At 38.3% G+C, this 24653-nt stretch overlaps 1 protein-coding gene across 1 annotated transcript; it reads left to right on the forward strand.

Moving 5' to 3' along the window:
- The first annotated feature begins 7759 nt into the window (after positions 1-7759).
- On the forward strand, positions 7760-17161 carry atpv0e2 (ATPase H+ transporting V0 subunit e2). The gene is made up of 4 exons (XM_028795671.2): positions 7760-8000; positions 9615-9662; positions 15313-15416; positions 16480-17161. Exons 1-3 carry the CDS (start codon positions 7897-7899, stop codon positions 15404-15406), a joined length of 246 nt encoding a protein of 81 aa, XP_028651504.1. The 5' UTR covers positions 7760-7896; the 3' UTR covers positions 15407-15416; positions 16480-17161.
- Positions 17162-24653: the final 7492 nt, after the last annotated feature.

The following is a 24653-nucleotide window of genomic DNA, read 5'->3' on the forward strand; positions in this document are numbered from 1 at the left end:
GATCCGTGTCAGTGACGGACCCTTCAATTGGAGACTTTAAGACAGTCTAAACTACGCTACTTTGTTAACCCCGCACCTGAAGTCGCCTACAAAAAAGCAACTGGGAAACGATCGATTGTCAATCTATGTATTATATGCTAATATTTTGATCCTTCACTGTGATGAAATAAAGTTGTGAAAAATATTACGAAGTAAATGTTACATTTGTAGTTAATTACTGAATAAGACAACACGTATAAGTAGGCCTAAGCCACATATACAGTTATGTATTGTTTTCTAAGGCGAACGTAAAGTAAATAACACGATCCGCATAATTAAACCACACTTTTCTAAAGAATATCTTAGCCTTCGTTTAGATGACCACCCAATGTCGTTAATGGAAAAGTGAGGAAAACGAAAGAGGTGGCAGTGAAGAGAATCAACTTGCATCGCTACCTAACCGCACTCTTTTTTTCAGGTACATTGACACCACCTGGTGAGCAAGGTGACAAATTTGCCAGTTGTTTATGTATAATGTATGCTTAATTTATATAATCTATATTTTGTCACAATACTTAAATAAATGAATACATTCAGTTATGAATTAAAAATTCCCATTCATCATTTTGTTTATTTCACGATTTCAAAGACATGCAGGGTAGATGGATTGGTGCCGCTAAACTAGCTCTGGTGTGTGAGTATATCTGCCTTGCGATGAACTGTCGATCTGTCCAGAGTTTCATCCGTGCGCCTTGCGCTTGCGGGTTTATGATGATATCGGTGTTCCGTGGAATTCAGTGTCCCTTCTGATTTGGCGCAGGCGCACAATGATGTGATTGTCAAGGATCTCCACGTGCTCACGCGTCATTTAGGATCTACCAGTTCTCCCGCGGCAATCGGTACATGCTGCCAACCTCTTTATCTCTCTCTCTCCCACGACTCTGTGCATGATTACTCGGGTTTAGAAATTCTGATTGGCAGTGAAGGAAGCAACGTAATCATTTAAAAACGGTAGCACCGATGGCCTGTGTAGCACAGAGGTACCATAGTTAATGGAATTTAAGGAAATGTTCGTAAATTAATCTTAGCATCGAGTTTATGTATTTGTTCACTTTATGATGCTTTCAAAAAAACTCACACCAGGGGTATGTTTGCCGAAAACGATTCCTGTTAGAAAATAACAAGCACAATTTACGCACGTAGTCACAAGTACAAGCTACTTTTCAGAGCATTTCTCGAAAACCTTGTTAAGCAAGTTAAGCAACCACTTTATGAGCGTGCGTTAAGTGCTACAGTTAATCCCGCCCCAGCAGTCGCCTACAAAAACCATCACAAGTCAATTCGAAAACACTCCATTAATAACATTATATTTTTCTTTGGGGGGCCTTGAGAGGGATGTTACACAGACAGACAGACAGAGAGAGAGAGAGAGAGGGTGGGGAGAGGGAGTTGGCAGAATGCACTGCCCGTTACACACCACACGACGAACCACCTCAGGATCCCAAATTAGGACCCGAGCGCAGCCGTGCAACACCCCAGTACCACACTAGTTCGAATGGAATGGAACAGTATGAGGGTTTTTTTTGGAGGACCAGCTTGCATGGCTGGATGCAGTTTAGCGTCATACTCGGGACGGAGCAACTGCATGCAGAGATGTCGGTTTTGTTAAAAGTAAACAGAAGTTAATGGCCAGTTAAGCGAAAGCGTATCTTTTTCTTCTTCTTTCGACTGCTCCCGTTTGGGGTTGCCACAGCGGATCATCGTCTTCCATATCTTTCTGTCCTCTGCATCTTGTTCTGTTACACCCATCACCTGCATGTCCCCTCTCACCACATCCATAAACCTTCGCCTAGGCCTTCCTCTTCTCCTCTTCCCTGGCAGCTCTATCCTTAACATCCTTCTCCCAATATACTCAGCATCTCTCCTCTGCACATGTCCAAACCAACGCAATCTCGCCTCTCTGACTTTGTCTCCCAACCGTCGAACTTGAGCTGACCCTCTAATGTCCTCATTTCTAATCCTATCCATCCTCATCACACCCAGTGCAAATCTTAGCATCTTTAACTCTGCTACCTCCACATGCATAAACATGAACAGCTTTTGTTTCCAAGACTCAGGCCGTAAAGTGGGCTTTTTATTGGACGAAGTTGCCAACAACAGACTTCATGTTGACTAAGGCATTAGGTAGGCTTTCTATGTAGGATGCGAAAAAATGTCAAGAAATTGTGAAAAGAGTAAAATGCTAAGTAAGGTGAAATGGCAAGACATCTCACATCTGGCCAAAAGGAGGGGAGCAGAATTAAAGGACGAAGACGAGTCGAGGACTGGTGGGGGACATCTAACATCATTGTACCTTGACCCAGAGGAGGAAAGAGTCCTGGTATACTAAGACCTGTTGTTGCAAAGGGAATATCTGGAGAGAAAGAGGACTTTTTACATGTACAAGACCAAATCTGGTCTGTTTGCCCACACTGCATGAGTGTTTTGGGGCCATTGTTGCTCCGATGTGCAAATCTCAATTGAGCCATTGTTTGCTGCCCATATAGGGCCAACATGTTCTTCCACACTGGGCCTACACTGCCCCAATGTCAGTATGTTTGCTAGGTCAAGGAACATGTAGATTGTGAAGAATTTAATGTGCTACTTTAGTTACAATGGAGTTTGAGAGACACTCAGAAATTACAGATCGGTTGTAAAGTGGAGTTGAATTTCCAAACTCAAAGCTGCATTAACTCCATCTTACGACAGATCAGTAATTTATGAGTGTCTCTCAAACCCATTTGTGACTAAAGTAGTACGTTAAAGCCTTTGTAATCCTCCTGTTTCCCACCCAGTCATTAATTGATAAATTCTTCTTAAATGGGCTTCCACTTGAGCCAAACCCTTCCAAAGGCAACAGTTGTAACACAGAATGTACTGTACATTAAAATCACATATGACACCTCCCTGAACATTTTGAATGCTAAGGTTTTTCCTGAGATTATATTATTTTCATGATGAAATGCAATAAAGATAGTATGACATTTCAAATATACATTGTTAAATACATTTAAATATTAAGACTGTTAATAATTGCAAATTCATAATTTAATATTTCTACATTCATTAAAAGTTTTGAAGAGCTGGTGTTCTAAGGTTGCAGTCTGTTTTGCTATCATAGAGACGTTTTCTGTGTTGCAGTTGGTTATGAGGAGAAACAGGAAGAAAGAAAGGGGAAGCACAGAAACTGGGGATTGATATGTTAGGAGAATAGCCACTTAATCTGACATGAACGTCATTTGGATGATGAAGGAAAAAACTGATTAACTGGAGAAAAAGTCATGCAGGCATGGGGAGAACATGTAAATTCCACACATACAGCCACTGGGCATGGGAGTCAAACACCAGACACTGGATCTATGTGGCAGCAGTGCTAACTACCACACCACTATGCCACCTCTGGACAGGTGTAAATAGCTCATTTTAAGGTTTTTGCTTCAAATTCAAAATTGGATGGAGAACTCCAGATAGTGAGGGCCATGAAAAATGATTAGCAGGACATTGAGAAGGCAAAAATGGCGAAGGATGAGCCTTATATTTTTGTACAGTACTAGCTGTCCTCCACGGCTCTGCCTGCATAGTAGTGAAACAGGACAAACTTTAAAAATCAATAATCAAACAGGTATCGCTAGCTAAGTGGAGACAAGGTATGCTCCAAAACGTGGCCAGAGGTAGACCCATTCAAACAGAGGCCGGCGTGTGAGTGAGAAGGGCCCCACCCAGCTCCCCACTCCTGACATCACGCTTCCCCCTCTCCTTAGTCCACAGTCTCTGTCTCAGATTAGCATGAATATATTGCTCCTGCAAGCGAACTATGATACTTACTTAGCGTGATGCGAGAAGTCGCAAAATCAACCGGAATGTTCAAGCAAATTATAGAAAAAAATCTGATCTAAATCCATTAAGTAATTCTCTCATGAAAAGCAGACACACAGATAGACTTTGGATTTTATATATATAGAGATATAATATTCTACACATTAAAATTCTGTAAATGCTTCATGGAGTGGCAGGACACCATCTGTGTGTAATGAGATGGTCAGATAAAGTCAAAGGCAAGACACCCACCGATCTGTCCTACAGGAGGTCATCCACAATGATTTCCAATTAAATGTCAGGGTGTTAGCACGATTAGAATTTAAAAGAACCTGTGAGTGTGGTTTGGTAAGCTGCATTTTTCATAATAACTTGCTTGAAAGTAGATTGTAACATCTATCTTTATCCCAAATTCAAGTTTACTGTCATGTCTAAAGTATAATGAAAATCTTACTTGCATGTTTCCCACAGACTGACAGTAATACTATACTAAAACAGACCAAAAAGAGATAATAAATACTAAATCATACAACTGAGTGAACAATCACGCTTTTAAAAATGTGTTTTATGTACAAAGTTGAACTGGCAGTGTGTAAAAGTAATTTGGCCTTTGTACTTAATAACTGTTTGCACCACCGTCAACTGCAATGAGTACAACTGAATGCTTCCTATAATTTAATGCAACTTCACTGGTGTGGAGTTTTAGTTGAGTATTATTTGTATAATTGATTTAGTACAGAATCAGTGATTCTGGTTTATGCAAACATTACAACAATACTAATACTTTTTTTAGACAAATTACACATTCCTAATTTTGGCTTAAAATAACAAAAAAAAAAGGTGCTAACAACCTGTATATGGTTTGTTCCTTCTTTGCTGAAATTGTTTCTTGGCTCTGTGCTGACAACTTGTAGATTTGTACTGAGAAAAAATAGGTTCAGAAGAGGTGCATTATTCTGTATCTTGATGACTTCGCACCACTAATGTCTGTGCTTTAAGAAACTCTACAGGATTGGCAGGATCTAATCAATAACATTTTAGAATAAGCTTTCATTTTGGGGAAAAGGATACCCACCTTTTCTTGCTCCTTTTATAGAGTAGTTTCGGTTGCTGGCTCCACTTTCTTTCTCTTGGATGGAGGTTGAATTTTGCTTTGATTTGTTAAATATAACTTGACTGTATGGAATGTTTTCTGTTTCTAATTAAAATCAATAAAAGTAATAATAAAAACCTCTACAGGTTGTCAGTTCTTAATTTATATCAATGAGTAAAACTAGCATAATAAAGCTACTTCTGTTCGAAGGTACACTTTTAGTCTCATATCAAAAAAACAAGGGTCAAGTCCTTGATGGATCCCACCTGAGCACATGTCTGATGGCTAACACAAATTGTACAGGATATCAGAGCACTCTTATGCATCAGTAAGATGTACTTGCCAGGTAGGTATTTTTAAGAGTATTTAAAAACACACACTTACACAGAACTACATATTATGAACTTTCTTCCATAGAGTTATTCAAAGTAAATAGGCTTATCAAATCACACAAACACACTTAAATCCTTTCATCACCCTGTTGCATATAGCATATGTTCACCCACCACTCAACAAATCCACCTGGGTTTTACCAATCCCAGCTCTCTAATACATGGTGAATCCAAGGGAGAATAACCATGGATATCACACAAAAAATCAAATTGGGCTTGGCCAAACAAATTTCCTGTAAACCTTATGGACCCTAATAAGCCTTACAATACAGGGTTCAAAGTACCTATGTGGGCTTGCCCAATGATTTTCCATTAGTATTGTTGTTAGCTTAAGTAAGACCCTAGCAGAATCCTTTAAAAGGCCCACAAAGCATATGCATGGACTTGCCAAATAAAGGTCATGAATATTCATACTTAACCCAAATGGATCCGATCTCATTCATTTGTAAAGCCAACAATAAGCCCATTTTGGCTTGCCCAGTGCAACTCATTTAAACTTAAGGCCTAAATGGCACCCTGGTGGGACTTACAGAAAAGCCTACAAATAACCAGTTTGGGCTTGAAACCCATCAGTATTTGTTTTTAGCCCTTTCTGACCCCCTGACAATGCCAATAAAGATTCCTCATGGGGCAGCCCAACTGAAGCCTAAGAATAGTCATGATTAGCCCAAGATTACCCTGAGCATCCATCCATCCATTTTCCAACCCGCTGAATCTGAACACAGGGTCATGGGGGTCTGCTGGAGCCAATCCCAGCCAACACAGGGCACAAGGCAGGAACCAATCCCGGGCAGGGTGCCAACCCACCACAGTTACCCTGAGCACAACGCTTGAATTTGCCCATTTAGAGGCCATGCCCACTTAGATCTCATCAAACCCATTTATTCCGATGTGGACATGTTGGCTTGGATGAAAATAAAGGTTTCCTTTGAGATTAAAGGATATTTTTATTTGTTTTGATGAAATATATATATATTTTTAATATAAAAATGTATAGTACTCTAGGTGGAAACATGGCCTTTACTCACACTGGATCTGAACCAACCCTAAGTAGTCCAAATGTGATGTCTGCGACAGATCCTGGAATTCTCACATTGTGATCACATCACCAACAAAACCATTAGGGCAAGATATAACAGCAACCAACTATCGACTAACAAATTCAGCAGCGAAAGCCAAGGTGGTTTGGCCATGTGTGCACAATGGGCACCAACAGGCTATTACACAGACTCCTCTGTAGACAGCAACCCATCTAGTGGAGGATACAACAGACTGAGCTCAAGAATGGACCAGACAAGTAGAGGAAGATCTAAAGATCCGACGACTTGATCTGAATCAGGCCAGGACCATCACCATGGACAGCAAAGCATGGGAAAGCATTATAAAACAAGTCCGAAATCCAGCGGCACCCACAGCACCGTACTGGTCACATAGGCAATTGCCTTCTCCAGTCGCCATCAGCGGAATCTCCGTGGATTCTGCACTCCATCTACACACTTGTTATGTTCCAAAGACTTGTTAGCTTAGGGCGGCACAGTAGCGCAGTGGTAGCGCTGCTGCCTCACAGTAAGAAGAACTGGGTTCGCTTCCTGGGTCCTCCCTGCGTGGAGTTTGCATGTTCTACCCGTGTCTCCGGGTGCTCCGGTTTCCTCCCACAGTCCAAAGACATGCAGGTTAGGTGGATTGGCAATCCTAAATTGGCCCTAGTGAGTGCTTGGTGTGTGTGTGTGTGTGTGTGTGTGTGTCCTGCAGTGGGTTGGCACCCTTGGTTGGTTCCTGCCTTGCGCCCTGTGTTGGCTGGGATTGGCTCCAGCAGACCCCTGTGACCCTGTGTTCGGATTCAGCGGGTTGGAAATGGATGGATGGACTTGTTAGCTTAATTGTGCCCATATGAATGAGCCTGACGCTGCCTGGATAACCGGTGTCTCTATAAGATCTCGAACTTTGAAAACGGACAAATTTTTTTTTTTTCAGTATTTCTTTTCACTTTTTACAAACTGGGAAAATGGCAAGCTTAACCAATACAAATAGAGCTGATAGTTATACAGTACTGAGCAAAAAACCAAAGCTAGGAAATAAAACCATAACACCGCCGTTATTTTTTCCTTAGTGTGTAACTGTTTTAAGTCTAAGCTCATCTGTACACACAGTTTTGCTAACGTTTTATATTTTTAGCAAAACCAAAAACCAATTAACACAACAGCTATTCTCAGCTATAACTATATAAATGAGCTTGATGGACTGCATCGTCACCTCTCGTTTGTCATTTTTTGTCTGTTCTTATTAAATTCTAATAACAAGCAGCATGCGAGAGCGTTTAACAATCGGATCCAACAGCTGGAGAATATTACAATGACTAGAACTTTGGCCGACGAATTAAAAACACCGACTCTAATGATTGACAGTTATGTCAATACTTCCTCTGACGTCAAACTACGAACAGGAAGTGAATATGCGGGATCAGCAGAAACAGCGGCGGCCTTAAAGGAAGACGGGCATAGTCGACTCGAATCATTATTGTCTTTTTCTTTTAACAAGAGCTGTTTTTGCGTTTGCATTTGAATCTTGGATAATAAAATGGTTTCTCATTCGTTAACCTTGCCAATGGTTATTTTCACCATATTGTGGGGGCTTGTTGGAATCGTAGCACCTTTGTTCGTGCCGAAGGGACCTAACCGGGGGTAAATAATTCACAGAAAAATAAATCTCCATATGTTGACTGTTGGAGTGTGCGTATTGTGTTGTCGTGTGAGTAGAACAGCATACCCCTCACTCCTCCACATTGTGTAATGACATTTGTTCGTCTTATCTGCGTAGTGAGTAGCTCTACTTTGGTGTTTATCGTCCTACGTTTAAGGTTAAATATTAGAATATTGAAACAAGTACGTGTACGAAAGGATAAAGTGCTTAAGATGTTTACATAATACCTGAAATTACATAAGACAGTATAGTAGATGAAAGAGAAAATTTTATGTTGGGGCTTAATGTGCTGCACTCTTCATTTTAAATGCGGATACCCCATGACGATTGTTTAGGAGAAAATAACATAATAACTATATTGTTTCAGGGACTAATTGAAAAATCATATTTCCCAGTCCAGTAGGTTTCTAGTGTAGACGTTTTCCTATTAGTATTTTTATTTGAACCCTTTTCGGCAATTTGCTGTAATCAGCGCATGCTTCCAACCTTTTGCTCAATTTAATTTTTTTTCCTACGCATGTGCACTTTTAATAGAGGTGTTTTTTAATGTAAGATCACATACTTTATTTTTACTGGTCAGCATACACTAGGATTATCGATCTTTTGTGTCTTTAGTTTTGTTATAAATTGCATCTGTGATATGGAGTCAGAAAGTGTTATCCCTTTGGAATTTACGTGTAAAAGTACATAACGGTTGGAATTAGAAAAGAACACTGTAAAATGATTTCAGCATCATTTTTCGACATATAGACTATACACACACGCTGTTTTATATGAACATAATTTTTGCAAGATTTTATAATGTATGTTGTTTAAAATGTTATGTCCTGTCCTAAGCATTTCCAAACCTGCCAGGTTAAATCCTAGTAATTAAAGTAATTCTGATATAGCTGGACAAATCAGAATCAGTGTTTAACAATCTTACTGAGAAATGAGTTCATAATAATCTTAATGTATACAAAAGAAACGTATTTGATTAAGAATGAAATCATTTGTTTTATATAGTGAAATTTACTTAAATATTTCTATTTGACACATAACACAAATTATGCAAGTAACAATGACATGGATGGGACCCATCTGGCAAATGTAAAGAAAAAGCAGGTTGGAAATCAACATGATAGTTTTGTCCCTTAAGAGACATTGGGTTCAGGGGTTTATTCCTCTAAAGCCTGTAGGACATCATCATGTGGGAATTAGGTTTTATAGTACACCACTGAGCTCCTGGAATTGGCTCTGGAGTTCAGCACAGAAATATACCTTGGTGACTTTGAAAGGTTGCACCCTGTCAGAGGTCAATTAAGTCTGCAGTTGGTAAGTGATTTAGGAAAAGGTTGTGGCAACATAATGTGGGAAAGTGTGAGCATAAATCTTTTTCATATTGAGGTGGCTCTGGTAGGCAGGACGTTGACCCCTATGAAACAGGAGATATTTTTTTTTTGTTTCTTTAGATTTTCAAATAAACATGCATTTGTAACAATTGAAGTATTTTTGGCATTATTGTGTGTTGGTGAAATGTTTGCTTGGCACTTTCTTATTAGAGTTATCCAACTGCTCAGTAATTCATTTATTTTTTTGTTTGTTTTCACATACAGGGTAATCATCACAATGCTGATAACAACAGCAGTATGCTGCTACCTCTTGTGAGTGGAATCATTTTTATTTTTTTGTTTGTTGATTCTGAAATTGAATGTTGTAATATAAACATATACAAAAATTAATAGTGTTAATTGTGCACTATGGAAAGACTACATATGTTATTTTGTGGTTTGCTATGGTAGAGCTACTGTATTTGCTACCTGGTTATTAGTAGTAATAATAGTTAAAGATAAGACTGCACTTTAGGTTTATCAAAGATAAAGAATACATCTCTGAAGTGTCTAAGCTGTGTGAGCTGCTCCTTAGAGCACTGATTGTCCATCCCTGTTCCTTGAAACAGATGCTGTGTATGATGTCACAGAAAGTGATTGTTTAAATATTAGATAAGAATTTGTGATGATTCAGGATTAAATACAGTATTTTGCTACATGCTTAAACTGAAGCATTATTATGGGAAAACAGCCCCTTACAATATCAACTAGTAATATGTTAAGGCATGGATTCATATTAGCGATACTGACAACTAGTAGATGAGAAAAGATCAAAATTGCTGGGTACAATAGAACAAGCTAGCATGTGATAAAAAATACAGGCAATAATGTTAAATTCAAACCATTAAACAATGGTAAGACAGAATCAATTGGTAGGGTGGAGTGGTAGATCTCTGGCTTAAGGATCTGGGCTGGTAACTCGAAGGTTGCTGGTTCGAATTCTGGCAGTGACAGAAGGAGTACTGCTCCAGTGGGCCCTTGAGCAAGGCCATTAACTTGCAATTGCTCCAGGGATGTAATGCCAAAAGCCGATCCTGCGCTCTGAGCCCAAAAAAAAAAACTTTGTGTGTCTCAGGAGAGTAAGTTGGGGTATGTTGGAAATGATAAATTCCTAATACAAGAAATTGTATATGCTGAATAAAGGATTAAATACATTTTAAAATTTGCATAGTGATTTATAGAATATTCAGAAAGAGAAGCATGGATATAATTAATAATTTCAAAAGGAATAAAACAGAGGCTTTGCATTTATTTTACACATGAGTATGATTACTATATGAGCTAAATATCAGTGAGAAGGCAAGCAAAATGACATCTTTTATTGGCTAACTAAAAAGATTACAATTTGCAAGCTTTCGAGGCAACTCAGGCCCCTTCTTCAGGCAAGATGTGGCCTGAGTTGCCTCGAAAGCTTGCATATTGTAATCTTTTTAGTTAGCCAATAAAAGGTGTCATTTTTCCTTGACTTCTTACAACATTCATAATGGCTAAGATGGTACAAAACCCTAGTACTACCTAAATATCAGGTAATGGATGCATCACCAAAGACTTGGGGATCAGTTGTCATAGAGGACTGTACTGTTTCTGAAGTGACATATGGTCACTTGAGAATAGCTAACTGCACAAAGATGACGAGTATGCAGGTATATACAGTAGTTAATTTTTTTTTTTGCAAATGAACAACTTCTTGAGTCTGTACATAAGTACTAAAGATCAGGAGGTCAGTACATCTGTTTAGTAAAAGCAAATTGTTAGCTGGTGTTTCAGTTCCTTATTTTATTAACCAGTCTCCTTAAATGCAGTCCCACACAAATGCATAAAACTAGCTGGAAGGGCAGATAATGTAGAATCAGCTAAATTGTTACCAAGGGATTTGAACAGCATACAGATTTTGTGCAGATTTGTGACAGATGAAATTTAATTTAAGTGAATGTAAAGTATTACGTGTAGGAATTCGGTATATTTGATTTGTATACACAATGTGAGGCCTGAAACTTAAAAGTAGCCATTATGAGAAGGACCTAGGAGTCACAGTGTTTTAATCACTACGTACATCCAAACCGTGTACAGAAGCGATCAAGAAAGCAAATAGGATGTTAAGTATCATCATGCATGAAGTACAAGTCAAGGGAGATTATACATAAGTTATATAACACTTTAGCAAGACCTCAGCTGAAGTTTTTCTTCACCATACGCACATGGAATAAATTGCTAAATGGTATAGTGGAGAGCGGGATTTAAGGGACGTTCAAATTTCGACTTGATGTTAATTTGGACAATCTAGGTGAATAAAATGGGCAAGTTTGTTGGGGTTATGAGTCTGTACTCGTCACAATTTTTCTAATGTTTTAATTATGCCATTTCACTCTATAAGGAAGCCCCTTCTTTTATAATTATTTCAATTATTTTTTATTGTTAAAGCTCAGCCATACATCATACACCACTTCAGAAGTGGATTTATATTTTTGTAGGGATCATTATTGTCACTTATGTGGTTACATTTTTACTTGCATTTGATAATTAACGTGCAACACGTCACTACTGTCTGGCACTATAATTTAGTATAACTACCTTTGGTCCCCTAATTTAAAATTCAAACAATTTTAGAATTCCTATTAAAACTAGATATTATAGAGCATCAGTATTGTAATCTGAGCTATTGCTTCAAATGGTCAAATTAGTGAACTAACGAAAGTCATAAATACATTTTATTATTTTTAAAAATGATTAGCACCTGAGCCTGCCTATATCTATAGTGAAAGACATCGTAAAACCCATGATGATCATGTGAACATGTGCCATGTTTAAGAATTATCTATATAAGTAAAACCATAAGATATTTTTAAAAGTGAGGAGATTAAATCCCTGAAAAACTGACATTTCAGTACAGAGACCACAGACATTTCATGTTTTTCAGTGTTCCTAGTATTCTATGTTATTTATAAATCGGGTGCTTTTAATGCTTTTTGAATGTGCAGACAGAATTTGTCACACTAAGCAACATTATAGGTCTTTTGTTTACAAATGAAACCACCCATACACATCCATGATTCTGTAACTGACTTTTTCACATGTGTTTTAAATAACCTAAATGACCACTGATCACTGCTTACCTCAGTTCAGGGCCATCTAAAATTAATCTTGTGGGTGCTGATGTAACACCATTTCATAGTTTCCCACAACTGCTAATGCAAGCCCCCACATACATGAATTGGAATAACTAAGAATTAAGACAAATAGTGAAAAATTCATAATTAGTATATGCCAGCCTAGAAATTCATGTCACTATGTTGAACAAATGCCTTAACTAATAACGCTTTTGATTTTGTGATTTGCTATGTAGTTTGCAAACTGCCCTGGAATCACTGGTTTTATTTGGTTCAAGAATTTCATGCGAATTGGGTGATTTGTTCAAAGGTTTAATGTAGTCTCCAACTTGAAAGAATCCAAATGATTTTTTGCAGGCGCAGTCAAACAAATAATTGTTAGAAATAAGAATAATATTTGTATAGTGTTTAGCTCTGTGTGACTGTAATTTAAATGGTTATACAGAAGGACATATATGTATTGGTTTTATATTATATTTCAATGTTCCACTTTAAACAATGCTAATAATGAATTGTACAAAAAGAATACATTTTAATACAAACATACTGGAATTTGGTGTGTTGTTAATTTGTTGTACTAGTATGACGAGCAAGAGAATCATAATAAGGAAGGCCTTATTTGGCAGTAATGCCTTTTTTATATTATGGGAAGGCATTTGCTAGATTCTTTAAATATATACTCATTAACCTCCCTAAATATTCTAGGATAACTGTTATCTGGTCCTGGTAGCTTTTTTTGATTTCAGTCTTTATAATTTAAGTGGCACTTCACTGTACAGTTTCAAAACCATGTTGAAATATTTACAAGTAAAAAAAAAAATCACAAACATGTAAAGTTAGAGTGTGTGCTATTTCTTTATACACTTTAGTGTGGCCTTGCCAGTTCTAGTACTTTAATCTTCTCCTGTTTGACTGCTCATTTACTATTAGCATATGAAAATCCCTTTAGACCATCTTTTGCATTTTCTACAATGTTTCTCTGTAACTCTCATAGTAGTTTGTGTTTGAGTTGGCTGATTATCATAAGCACTATTGAGATACATAAAATTATCTTAGGGCTAGTGAGAAACATAACAGAACTGCTTTTTTCATTACCAAAGTGATTATGCAGCTCACTATCTTTATAGATGACATAGGCAAGACATACCGTATGTCATGCCAAAGGAATAAGCATATTCATCTTATAATTCAGTAAATATATGACTGGATAATCATTGCTTCTCAGTCACAATTACATAACCATTAATTTTATTCAAAAATCAGTCATCCTGATTGAAATATTTTTGCCACCATTTTGTAAGTTTCAAGATTCCCTGGTGGCAGAGCACTATTCTAGCCTTCTGCAAAGAGTAACACACTGCTGCCCAGAGAGTCTTATCAGGGTTGTAATGTTAGCCTCACATCTGATCTTTTAGGAGTCCGAATACATGGTAATCTGAATGAACATGTCCAGATGGTAGGAGGGATGTGGAAGAAGTTCCTGGTCATTCCTCTCACTTTTTTTCAAGCTGATTTGACCAGTATGGGGCGTTGTACTGTGTTGTTGTAGAATGATCTTTTTCCTCCTTTAACATTTGTCACACAATGTGTAATAGAGCTTTTTGGGCATCTACACATAGCAGGCAACACTGTTGATTTTACCTGGTGACAAACATTCACTCAGGAAAGCTTCCTCGTTCTCCCACAAGGCAGTTCTTGTAATCTTGGAGTACTCCATGTATTTATCTTAGGCAATGTTATGTGATACCGTACAATGTTCTGTTTTTTCGAATTGAGGATAAAAGTAATGACTTCAGGTATCGTCATCCCTCAACACTGCGAAGGAAGTTAAGAGAATAACACTGAAGTATTACAGAAACTGTGATTTTTTTTTTCTTCAAATATTGTGCTCTTTCATTAACCAGTAAGCTTGGTACAGAGTACAAAGTTTCCCATCTCTCAGATTTTCCCGTTTCCTGAACTGCATAATGCTCTATTCTAATAACAGCTGACACTTCCCTGATTGGGACACATTCTTTCTCATGAGCTCATTTAACTATTTTTTTTTTCTTTTTCTTGCTTTTGGTAGAGGAAATACTGTTTGGGTAACACCCAGTGGGCATTTCTGATATTTATGTGTTAAACCGTTTACTTTCTCTGCTCTTTAGATCAGTAGGGGACATGCACTATATGATCTGATCTGATCCTAATTAGATGTAGTACTCGTACTCATCTGTATTGTGTGCATTGTAAGAGTAATATAAGGTGTGGGAAATTTATTTAAAAATGAGAGGATAAGAGGTACATTCTTGAAATTGGGAGTGGAGGAAGACAGAGCTCTATTCAGTGTTCTGTAGTACATTTGTGAATATTTAAGCTGTGATGAAATTAACTAGGGCCAAGTGCAATGTGAAGTTACCGTGTATTGGTCAGTATTCTAACAAGTACCAAAGAAAAAGAACTGAGAGCTGCCAGTTTCCTCCACCAAGAGTTTAGCATTAACATTATACACCTTTTCCAAATACCATTTAATACAAATATACAAAATACCACAAATTATGGCATGTCTGTTTAGGTAAGACAAGAAATGGGCTATTACTAAATAAATTTGTCTAAATCCCAAATTTTTATATCCATGATGTAAAAAAATAAGCTTGAGAAGCTGTCATTCTTATGACATTCAGTTTTATTGGTGAGTGCTTTGAAGAAGACTGCCATGGAACAGGCCTACAATTATTTGTTTGTGCTCTGGCCCACTAGGCATAGCTTAATTTATTGTCATATACAGTAAATAAATTCAGTTTAACATTATATTTGTTTACTGCATTGCTTTTCAGTTGGCTGATCGCAATTCTCGCCCAGGCTAACCCATTGTTTGGGCCTCAGTTGAAGAATGAGACTATATGGTATCTGAGGTATTACTGGGAATAAAATCTTACAGGTAAGCAGCATTTCAAGTAAAAACTGTATCTCCTCTTATAATAGTCATTTTTTTGTGTTTAGTTTAGTGTAGCTTTCCAGCTGAATTAGGAAAATGTGCAGGTATGGGTATTTGACTACTTTCAATTTGGTGCTGTATTTGTGAATGTGCCTTGCGGTGAACTGGTACTGTTTAGGGTTGAATCTCAACTTGCATCCGGTGTTGGTGGGATGGACCCCAGCTTCCCACAACCCTTAACTGGATAACAGACTATATATGGATGAGGAATTATTGCTTTAAATGCAGTGAGTATTCTTAGTACTTGATAGAGTGTTAAATTTAGTCTTTAGTATTTAAAAGCATACTCTGTAAACTCATCAGAGCCACACTCTTAACGTTGTAAGATCAGAAAGTATTTATTTATTCTATTTACCATACATACTTGCAGATAAGTTGGGACTTGATTTTACTGTATAATTTCTGGTATTTTATAATGTCGGTCGTATAAGTCAAAAAAGTCACGCTATTGGTCCAAGAGATTATGATATGCTAATGCCCACCTGAGAGAGTAACCACAGAGCACACTGCCTTTTTTTTTTCTATGTATTGTGCCTACATGACCACACGGTAATACCCGGACTATTCCGAAATGATCTTAGCACTTATTTGTGTTTTTTGTATCTCACACCCTCACACACCTTTATCGTAAGAGCATCCCTTATCTGAGATGGAGCTTTCGATCAGAAGAAAATATGAAGCTGGTTCTGAATTAAACGTCATTGAAGTTGCGAAAGAAATTGGTAACTGTGCTGCTGCAACAAAATTCGATGCGTCTGAGAAACTGATGCAAGATTGGAGGAGGCAAGAAGATGTGTAAAAAAAAAAATTAAGTGTCGTATTTTTGAACAAACACATAAGTCAGGGGCTGATTTTCTGATCGATTTTTCGGGTTTAAAGACCCGACTTATACGCGAGTATATATGGTAACTCTGCACACATGTATTTAGAATTTCTGTGTGGATTTTCTCTTTAACAGTTATTGAATACATTACAATTTAATTATTGTGCCTTTATTTAATTTCAGGAATAAGTGTGTCAGGACCAGTCATGATTCCGGTTGAATATTCTTCCATTTTTGTCTGAATGCTTTTGCTGTACATGCAAACCTAAATTCAAAAGTGATTATTTATTTTTGTCTGTTTTACCAACCAAGAAAAATGGTCCTTTAAGTGTGAAACAATGTAAAGTGTGAGAATGTGTCAGTGTTTAAAGACATTTTACTAAATGTGATATTACTAATGCACTACAGAACTATTTATGTATTTATTTATATTTATTTTTTACTTATATGTATGTTTCAATTGTTATGTTTTAGATCATCTATCTTAATATAATAACATGAAAACATCTATAATTTATTGGAGAAAGCTTGTATGTGAAGTCTGCTTCACCATTGTTTGCCCTGAGGGTGTATCTTGTTGTCTTACCAGCACTCCAGACGATCTTTCCTTTGCAGAATGTTTCCTCTTTCACCTAGGAACTGGTAGGATAAAACTCTGAGCTTCATTTCATTTTTTTAGCTTGCTTTGCTGCTGTTTAATCAAGGCCAGACAAAATAAGAGCAATTAGGTAGCAATAGTAAAAGGTTTCTGCAAATGAAAATAAGGAAAGATCTGAATGATCAAATAAGTACAGCGTGATATGAAGTTACTTAAAATAAGATTCATTGGTGTAATGCTGGTGTTCAAATAAATATATTTAAACCTGTTTTCTGTTTTTCATTTTTCAACTTTTATATTAAACAAAATCTCAGACAAATAATGAAAGAAATATTCTCTCCTGAGAAGAGTTAATTCTGTGCTGAACATTTAATTCAGTTTAAAAATGCCAGAGAAAGAGAATATGGAAGGTTCCCTTTTATTCTAAGTCTGTAAATGCCACCCATATATTTCAGTATGAAGAGTTATTTTGATAAAGAGCAGAGAGTGAAAATGTGCAAAACAAAACATCAGTTATTGCTTGTGGAATCTGACCCAACTTTTATCTATGCTGGCACAAGAGCCAACTGTAATAAGAGAGATGTCCCCTTGTGTTTCTCCATAGCTGGAATAAATGCCAAGATATTCATCTTTTGAAAGCAGTTTGCACCACTAGTTACAGTAATAAAGTACACAGTGTTGAATCACACATAGTTAAAAGTCAAAGTACACAAACAAAGCTACCTCTTGACCCCTGGTTCAGCTTTCAATGGTAATGGTTAACTTGCTTGCTTGCCCTGCTGTCAGTTACCATACCAAACCATTCCATTTTACTTCCTGTCTCTCTTTAACTTTCACAAGCCTGCCTTGTCTTATCCTGCTAGTAAGCCTTCAACCAAGCTTTAATCTAACTATATTTTGTGTTCCTGAGGCTGATTTTAATCACATCCTGAAGACACTTCTATGGTCAGAGGCAGCTGTCTTTGGCACAGGGACACCAGGTCTGAACTCTCTTCTGCAGCTCCTAATGTCCTGGTGTAAGCTTTAAATGGCTGAGTCTACTTTCTACCTGCTTTCACACTTGCCTTGTGGTGCCTTCAGCTGCTGGGCGAGAAGATACCGAATTTTTACCAGTTCTTCCAAACTTCTTTCTATGTTGTTTCTAGCTTCCTCAGTTAAGACAGCATGTTTTGCCACCTACTGTGCTTTTCACCAGACAGCCCTGCATTGCTTGAACCATTCTCTGAGCTGATGATCAGAATATGCTGTAGAGCTTCTCTTTAGCATCCTGTGCAAATCTGTTTTGTTCCCATGGTTTCATACCTGTATTTTGGCATCCAGCCATTAAATGCCATGCCATATAAAGGACAGAACATTATGGTTGAGAAGTGTATTTATGTGATATCTTTGTTACATTTCTCCATCTATCAATTTTCTGTATCCACATCCTGCCTTGGGACACCAGGAGCAAGCATTCTTAGCAGCAATTAGTGTAAAGAAAGAAGTACCAGCCAGTTTAGAAGCTGATATGGTTGGTGTCTTTGAAATATAAAAAGAGAAGGGGGTTCCTGGAGGAACACAGGAAAAACATCAAAGCACAGCAGAGAATGCCCTTCTGTATTACTTGCCTCGGGTTCAGCTTATTTGGGGACAGTGTCCTTTAGTAGCATGACTTCTAAATTCGAATTGAGATACTGCAGCTGTTCTTTCTAGTCTTTTTCGTCAGAATAGAAATTAGTTTTTCATTTGATGGAATTATATATGAATACACAGTCTTTGAGAAAAAGTGGGGCGCCATCTACATATGTACATTAACTAGGGGGCTTTGCCCCCTGCTCACTTCACTCACCCAACCGCGTCAGCCACTTTGCGTATCTGCCACCCGCATTGTGAAGAGGGGGGGCAGAACGCATGCTAAGGAGATGCGGTCAGATCAGCTGCTGGCTTGCTGTGTGATCTGCATGTTGCACAGTGCTTCAAACATTTAAAAGCCTTTTGTCTCACAGTCTTGTCTCGTGGGATGTTAAAGTGTCTCCAAGAATATCACATCTCGTCTCCTTCCAAGATTTTTTTTAATAATAGAGAGATTTGCACAAGCTAATGGAAAAGTAGTCATAAACATTTCACAGTTTGGTAAAGTGAGGGGAGAATAAACGACTAGGCCCACACTTAAGCAGCAACACTTAGTGGCCTCCATGTTACTGTGCAGCTGTCAAAGTAGAAGATAAGACAGACCAGTCAAACAGTCTGCTTAGACTATAAGGCAAAGTCTCAGTGGTGGAATGAAAGCATCAAGCCCTGAGCAACTCAAGGTGAATACCATCTCCTAGGGTCTGTAAGTATCGGAATGTCTTTTGTGTATATTAATTTCCTAAGTGACTCAACAGTAAGGTTTCATATATTATTTTTGTTCTAATAATGCCACAGTGCTACTTCATTTTAATGTATACTTAATGCACATACACATAAAAACATTTATTCATTTATCCTCACCCATCACGGTCATTATCTTTTTTTTATTTTGTTAATTAAGAGTCATTTTTGATTCAAAATGCACAGCACATCTGGTGTTCAGCCAATTGAGTTGTGCACATCACTCCTCTCTTCAGAACATTACATTGGCTCCCTGTAGTGGCATGTATTAAGTGCAGGCCCTAGATGCTTGCTTAGGGAGTAGTCAGTGGGTCAGCAGTTATATATATGGGGAAAATTGTGAGGTCCCCTTTTCCTTCTTGATCACTCAGGTCTGCTGATGACTGGTGTCTGGTGATGCCACCTCTGCATGGCATCAAGTCTCAGTTCAAACTCTTTTTATGTGTAGTTCCTAGCAGGTGGAATGAGTTACCCACCTCCATTTGAAATTTCTCAACATGTTTAGGAAGCATATGAAGACCCTTGTGTTTGGTGGATTTCTGTCTAACTGAAACCAGCTTTGTTAGCCAATTTTATCCAAGGAAGTGTTACTATCTTATATTTTGTTCTGAGCTCTTTGTTTGTGACAATAAATTCTGTCCTATAATGCCTGTTCATGTTGACTTCTTTTGCAAGTCATGTTGGATAAAAGTGTCTCCTAATGTAATGTACTGTCACATGATTTCACCAATTATTTTAAAAGTAATGTCACATCATATGCTGGAAGTTGTGATCACACATTTAACTCCAAGCCCCAAGCTCCATAGTCGATTAATTGAGCTGTTGCACTAAGCCTTCCTGTGAAGTGGCCTTTGCCCTAATTTCACTGTGAACCTACAGTAGAGATGGAAACTCTGCAGTCACACTTAGCAAGATTGCGTAACAGCTGTTATATCAGTGTCTCTTGGTTGGCATTGTATTTATAAGCTTATTGCTCTGTTGTAAATCCCACTTAAAAGCACTTCATATGGATGTGGGGCTTTTATATTTTCATATAGCTTTATAAGAAAATGATTCTGGCATTTATTAAAATTCTTGGTGGAGTCATAGCTACTTATATTAAGAACCGTCTTCAGTGTTTGTACTTAAACAATGTGACAGTAAAACAAAAGAATTTTATAACACAATGTGAGTCCTTAAAGTGTGTGTGTTTATATACAGTACTGTGCAAAAGTTTTAGGCAGGTGTGAAAAAATGCTGTAAACAAAGAATGCTTTCAATAATGGAAGTGCTAATCATTTATTTTCATCAATCAACAAAATGCAGTGAATGAACAAAAGAGAAATCTAAATCAAATCAACATTTGGTGTGACGACCCTTTGCCTTCAAAACAGCATCAATTCTTCTAGGTACACTTGCACACAGTTTTTGAAGGAACTCAGCTGGTAGGTTGTTCCAAACATCTTGGAGAACTAACCACAGATCTTCCGTGGATGTAGGCTTCCTCACATCCTTCTGTCTCTTCATGTAATCCCAGACACACTCGATGATGTTGAGATCAGGGCTCTGTGGGGGCCATACCATCACTTCCAGGACTTCTTGTTCTTCTTTACGCTGAAGATAGTTCTTAATGACTTTGTTTGTATGTTTGGGGTCGTTGTCCTGCTGCAGAATAAATTTGGGGCCAATCATACGCCTCCCTGATGGTATTGCATGATGGATAAGTATCTGCCTGTATTTCTCAGCATTGAGAACACCATTAATACTGACCAAATCTCCAACTCCATTTGCAGAAATGCAGCCCCAAACATTCAAGGAACCTCCACCATACTTCACTGTTGCCTGCAGACACTCATTATTGTACCGCTGTCCAGTCCTTCGACGAACAAGCTGTCTTCTGCTACAGCCAAATATTTCATATTTTGACTCATCAGTCCAGAGCACCTGCTGCCATTTTTCTGCACCCCAGTTCCTATGTTTTTGTGCATACTTGAGTCGCTTGGCCTTGTTTCCACGTCGGAGGTATGGCTTTTTGGCTGCAACTCTTCCATGAAGACCACTTCTGGCCAGACTTCTCCGGACAGTAGATGGGTGTACCTGGGTCCCACTGGTTTCTGCCAGTTCTGAGCTGATGGCACTGCTGGACATCTTCCGATTTCGAAGTGTAATAAGCTTGATGTGTCTTTCATCTGTTGCACTAAGTTTCCTTGGCCGACCACTGCATCTAGAATCCTCAACGTTGCCCGTTTCTTTGTTCTTCTTCAAAAGAGCTTGAACACCACATCTTGAAACCCCAGTCTGCTTTGAAATCTTTGTCTGGGAGAGACCTTGCTGATGCAATATAACTACCTTGTGTCTTGTTGCTGTGCTCAATCTTGCCATGACATGAAACTGTCTTCCACAATCTCACCTTGGTAGGAGTTTGGCTGTTCATCACACAGTTGTAAGCCTCCTACACAGCTGTTTCTGTTTCAGTTTCAGTTAATGACTGTGTTTCAACCTACGTGTGACATTGATGATCATTAGCACCTATCTGGTATAATTGGTTGATCATACACCTGACTAGAATCCTACAAAATCCCTGACTTTGTGCAAGTGTACCTCTAAAAATTGATGCTGGTTTGAAGGCAAAAGGTAGTAACACCAAATATTGATTTGATTTAGATTTTTTTTTGTTCGCTCACTTTGCATTTTGTAAATTGATAACAATAAACAATCATTATTTATATTTCTGAAAGCATTCTTTGTTTACAGCATTTTTTCACACCTGCCTAAAACTTTTGCACAGTACTGTATATATATATCTCTCTATTATAAAAAAAAATCCTGGGAGGGAGACTAGGGAGACAAGACATGATCTTCTCGGAAGACAATTTGACGTCCCACGAGAGACACTTTAAAATTATGTGAGACAAGGCAGTGAGACAACATTTAAAACAAGTTCACGGACATCTAAACAAGCAGTTGTTGGAATGCTTTTGGCAGACAGACATCCAAATCTTAAAACAACGACAAGCGACAAGCAAAACACGTAGCTTGCCAGCAGGAGGAAGCCAGCAGATGATCCAACCGCTTCTCCTTAGTGTGCTATCAGTGCCCCCCTCCCCCCTTTTAAAACGCGAGCGGCAGAGACACGAAGTGGCATAAGGACAGCAGCTGTACTGGCTTTTAAATGAGCGACGTGCAGCGTGACAAAAAGAACATGCAGCTCGCCAGCAGCAGCAGCAGCAGATCTGAAGGCATCTCCTTAGCGTGCGTTCATCCGCCCCCCGCCCTTCACAACACGAGCAGCGTTATACGTCCTGTGAGAAAGATTTAACCATGCCTGGGGTGGGAAATAAAGGACAAGTATTGTGTTTACAAAAGTTTTAAAGTAAAAGTGAAAATATATATACAGTCATATGAAAAAGTTTGGGAACCCCTCTTAATTCTTTGGATTTTTGTTTATCATTGGCTGAGCTTTCAAAGTAGAAACTTTCTTTTAATATATGACATGCCTTATGGAAACAGTCATTTTTCAGCAGTGACAAGTTTATTGGATTAACAGAAAATATGCAATATGCATCATAACAAAATTAGACAGGTGCATAAATTTGGGCACACCAACAGAGATATTACATCAATACTCAGTTGAGCCTCCTTTTGCAAATATAACAGCCTCTAGACACCTCCTATAGCCTTTGATGAGTGTCTGGATTCTGGATGGAGGTATTTTTAACCATTCTTCCATATAAAATCTATCCAATTCAGTTAAATTTGATGGCTGCCGAGCATGGACAGCTTGCTTCAAATCATCCCATAGATTTTCGATGATATTCAAGTCAGGGGACTGTGACGGCCATCCAGAACATTGTACTTCTCCCCTCTGCATGAATGCCTTTGTAGATTTCGAACTGTGTTTTGGGTCATTGTCTTACTGGAATATCCAACCCCTGCGTAACTTCAACTTTGTGACTGATGCTTGAACATTATCCTGAAGAATTGGTTGATGCTGGGTTGAATTCATCCAACCCTCGACTTTAACAAGGGCCACAGTCCCTGAACTAGCCACACAGCCCCACAGCATGATGAAATCTCCACCAAATTTGACAGTAGGTAGCAGGTGTTTTTCTTGGAATGCAGTGTTCTTCTTCCGCCACGCAAAGCACATTTTTGTTATGACCAAATAACTCATCAGTCCAAAGCACTTTGTTCCAAAATGAATCTGGCTTGTCTAAATGAGCATTTGCATACAACAAGTGACTCTATTTGTGGCGTGAGTGCAGAAAGGGCTTCTTTCTCATCGCCCTGCCATACAGCTGTTCTTTGTGCAATTGAGCTGAATTATAGAACGATGTACAGATACACCATCAGCAGCAAGATGTTCTTGCAGGTCTTTGGAGGTGATCTGTGGGTTGTCTGTAACCATTCTCACAATCCTGCGCATATGCCGCTACTGTATTTTTTTTGGCCTGCCAGACCTGGGTTTAACAGCAACTGTGCCGGTGGCCTTCCATTTTCTGATTCCATTCCTTACAGTTGAAACTGACAGTTTAAACCTCTGAGATAGCTTTTTGTAGCCTTCCCGTAAACCATGATACTGAACAATCTTTGTTTTCAGATCTTTTGAGAGTTGCTTTGAGGATCCCATGCTGTCACTCTTCAGAGGAGAGTCAAAGGGAAGCACAACTTGCAATTGACCACCTTAAATACCTTTATATCTCATGATTGGACACACCTGTCTATGAAGTTCAAGGCTTAACGAGCTAATCCAACCAATTTGGTGTTGCAAGTAATCCGTATTGAGCAGTTACAGGCATTCAAATCAGCAAAATTACAAGGGGACCCACATTTTTGCCCAGCCAGTTTTTTTCTTTGTTTGGAAAACACCCAGTACTCAGATGTTCCTAGGAAATGAAAGACATACCACTGTTATCTTTTTTATTGAAAGTAGAGTAAATTATTATGCAGGCTGAGAGGGGTTCCCAAACTTTTTCATATGACTGTATATATACTATGAGGCTTCGCCCCCTGCTCAATTCACTCACCAACCCACTGCCTACGCTACGCACTAGCCACTTCGCGTCTCCACCACTAGCGTATGTGGATTTCACTTTCACCAAACAACAAATCTTTTAATTCTCGCAGATATGCCTCTTCATTGTGAAGAAACACTACTTTTCCCTGATGGCAACACAAATTAGACGATCTACAAGTCTCCGACTTAAAATTTAAATCTGCAAAATATATTCAATCTCTTTTCACTGTTCTGTTATTTTGCCAAGTAATAATTTCCGTTTGTTTGAGCTAATGCGATCTTTACTATCTTTTTTTTGAAACTTTCGAATTTTAGTAGTTTTATTATCTCTAACCTGCTCTGCATGTGTATCGCGCCAATGTTTTTGAACCTCTTTACGACGTTCTACTTTGTCATCTACTCTTTGTCTTT

Source organism: Erpetoichthys calabaricus, chromosome 2, assembly GCF_900747795.2.
Source record: "Erpetoichthys calabaricus chromosome 2, fErpCal1.3, whole genome shotgun sequence".
Classification (NCBI taxonomy): Eukaryota; Metazoa; Chordata; class Cladistia; order Polypteriformes; family Polypteridae; genus Erpetoichthys; species Erpetoichthys calabaricus.

Coding starts and splice junctions, on each gene's coding strand:
- atpv0e2 (XM_028795671.2), top strand. CDS start 7,897: ATGGTTTCTCATTCGTTAACCTTGCCAATGGTTATTTTCACCATATTG. Junction 8,001..9,614: donor CCGAAGGGACCTAACCGGGG/GTAAATAATTCA, acceptor TTTCACATACAG/GGTAATCATCACAATGCTGA. Junction 9,663..15,312: donor GCAGTATGCTGCTACCTCTT/GTGAGTGGAATC, acceptor ATTGCTTTTCAG/TTGGCTGATCGCAATTCTCG.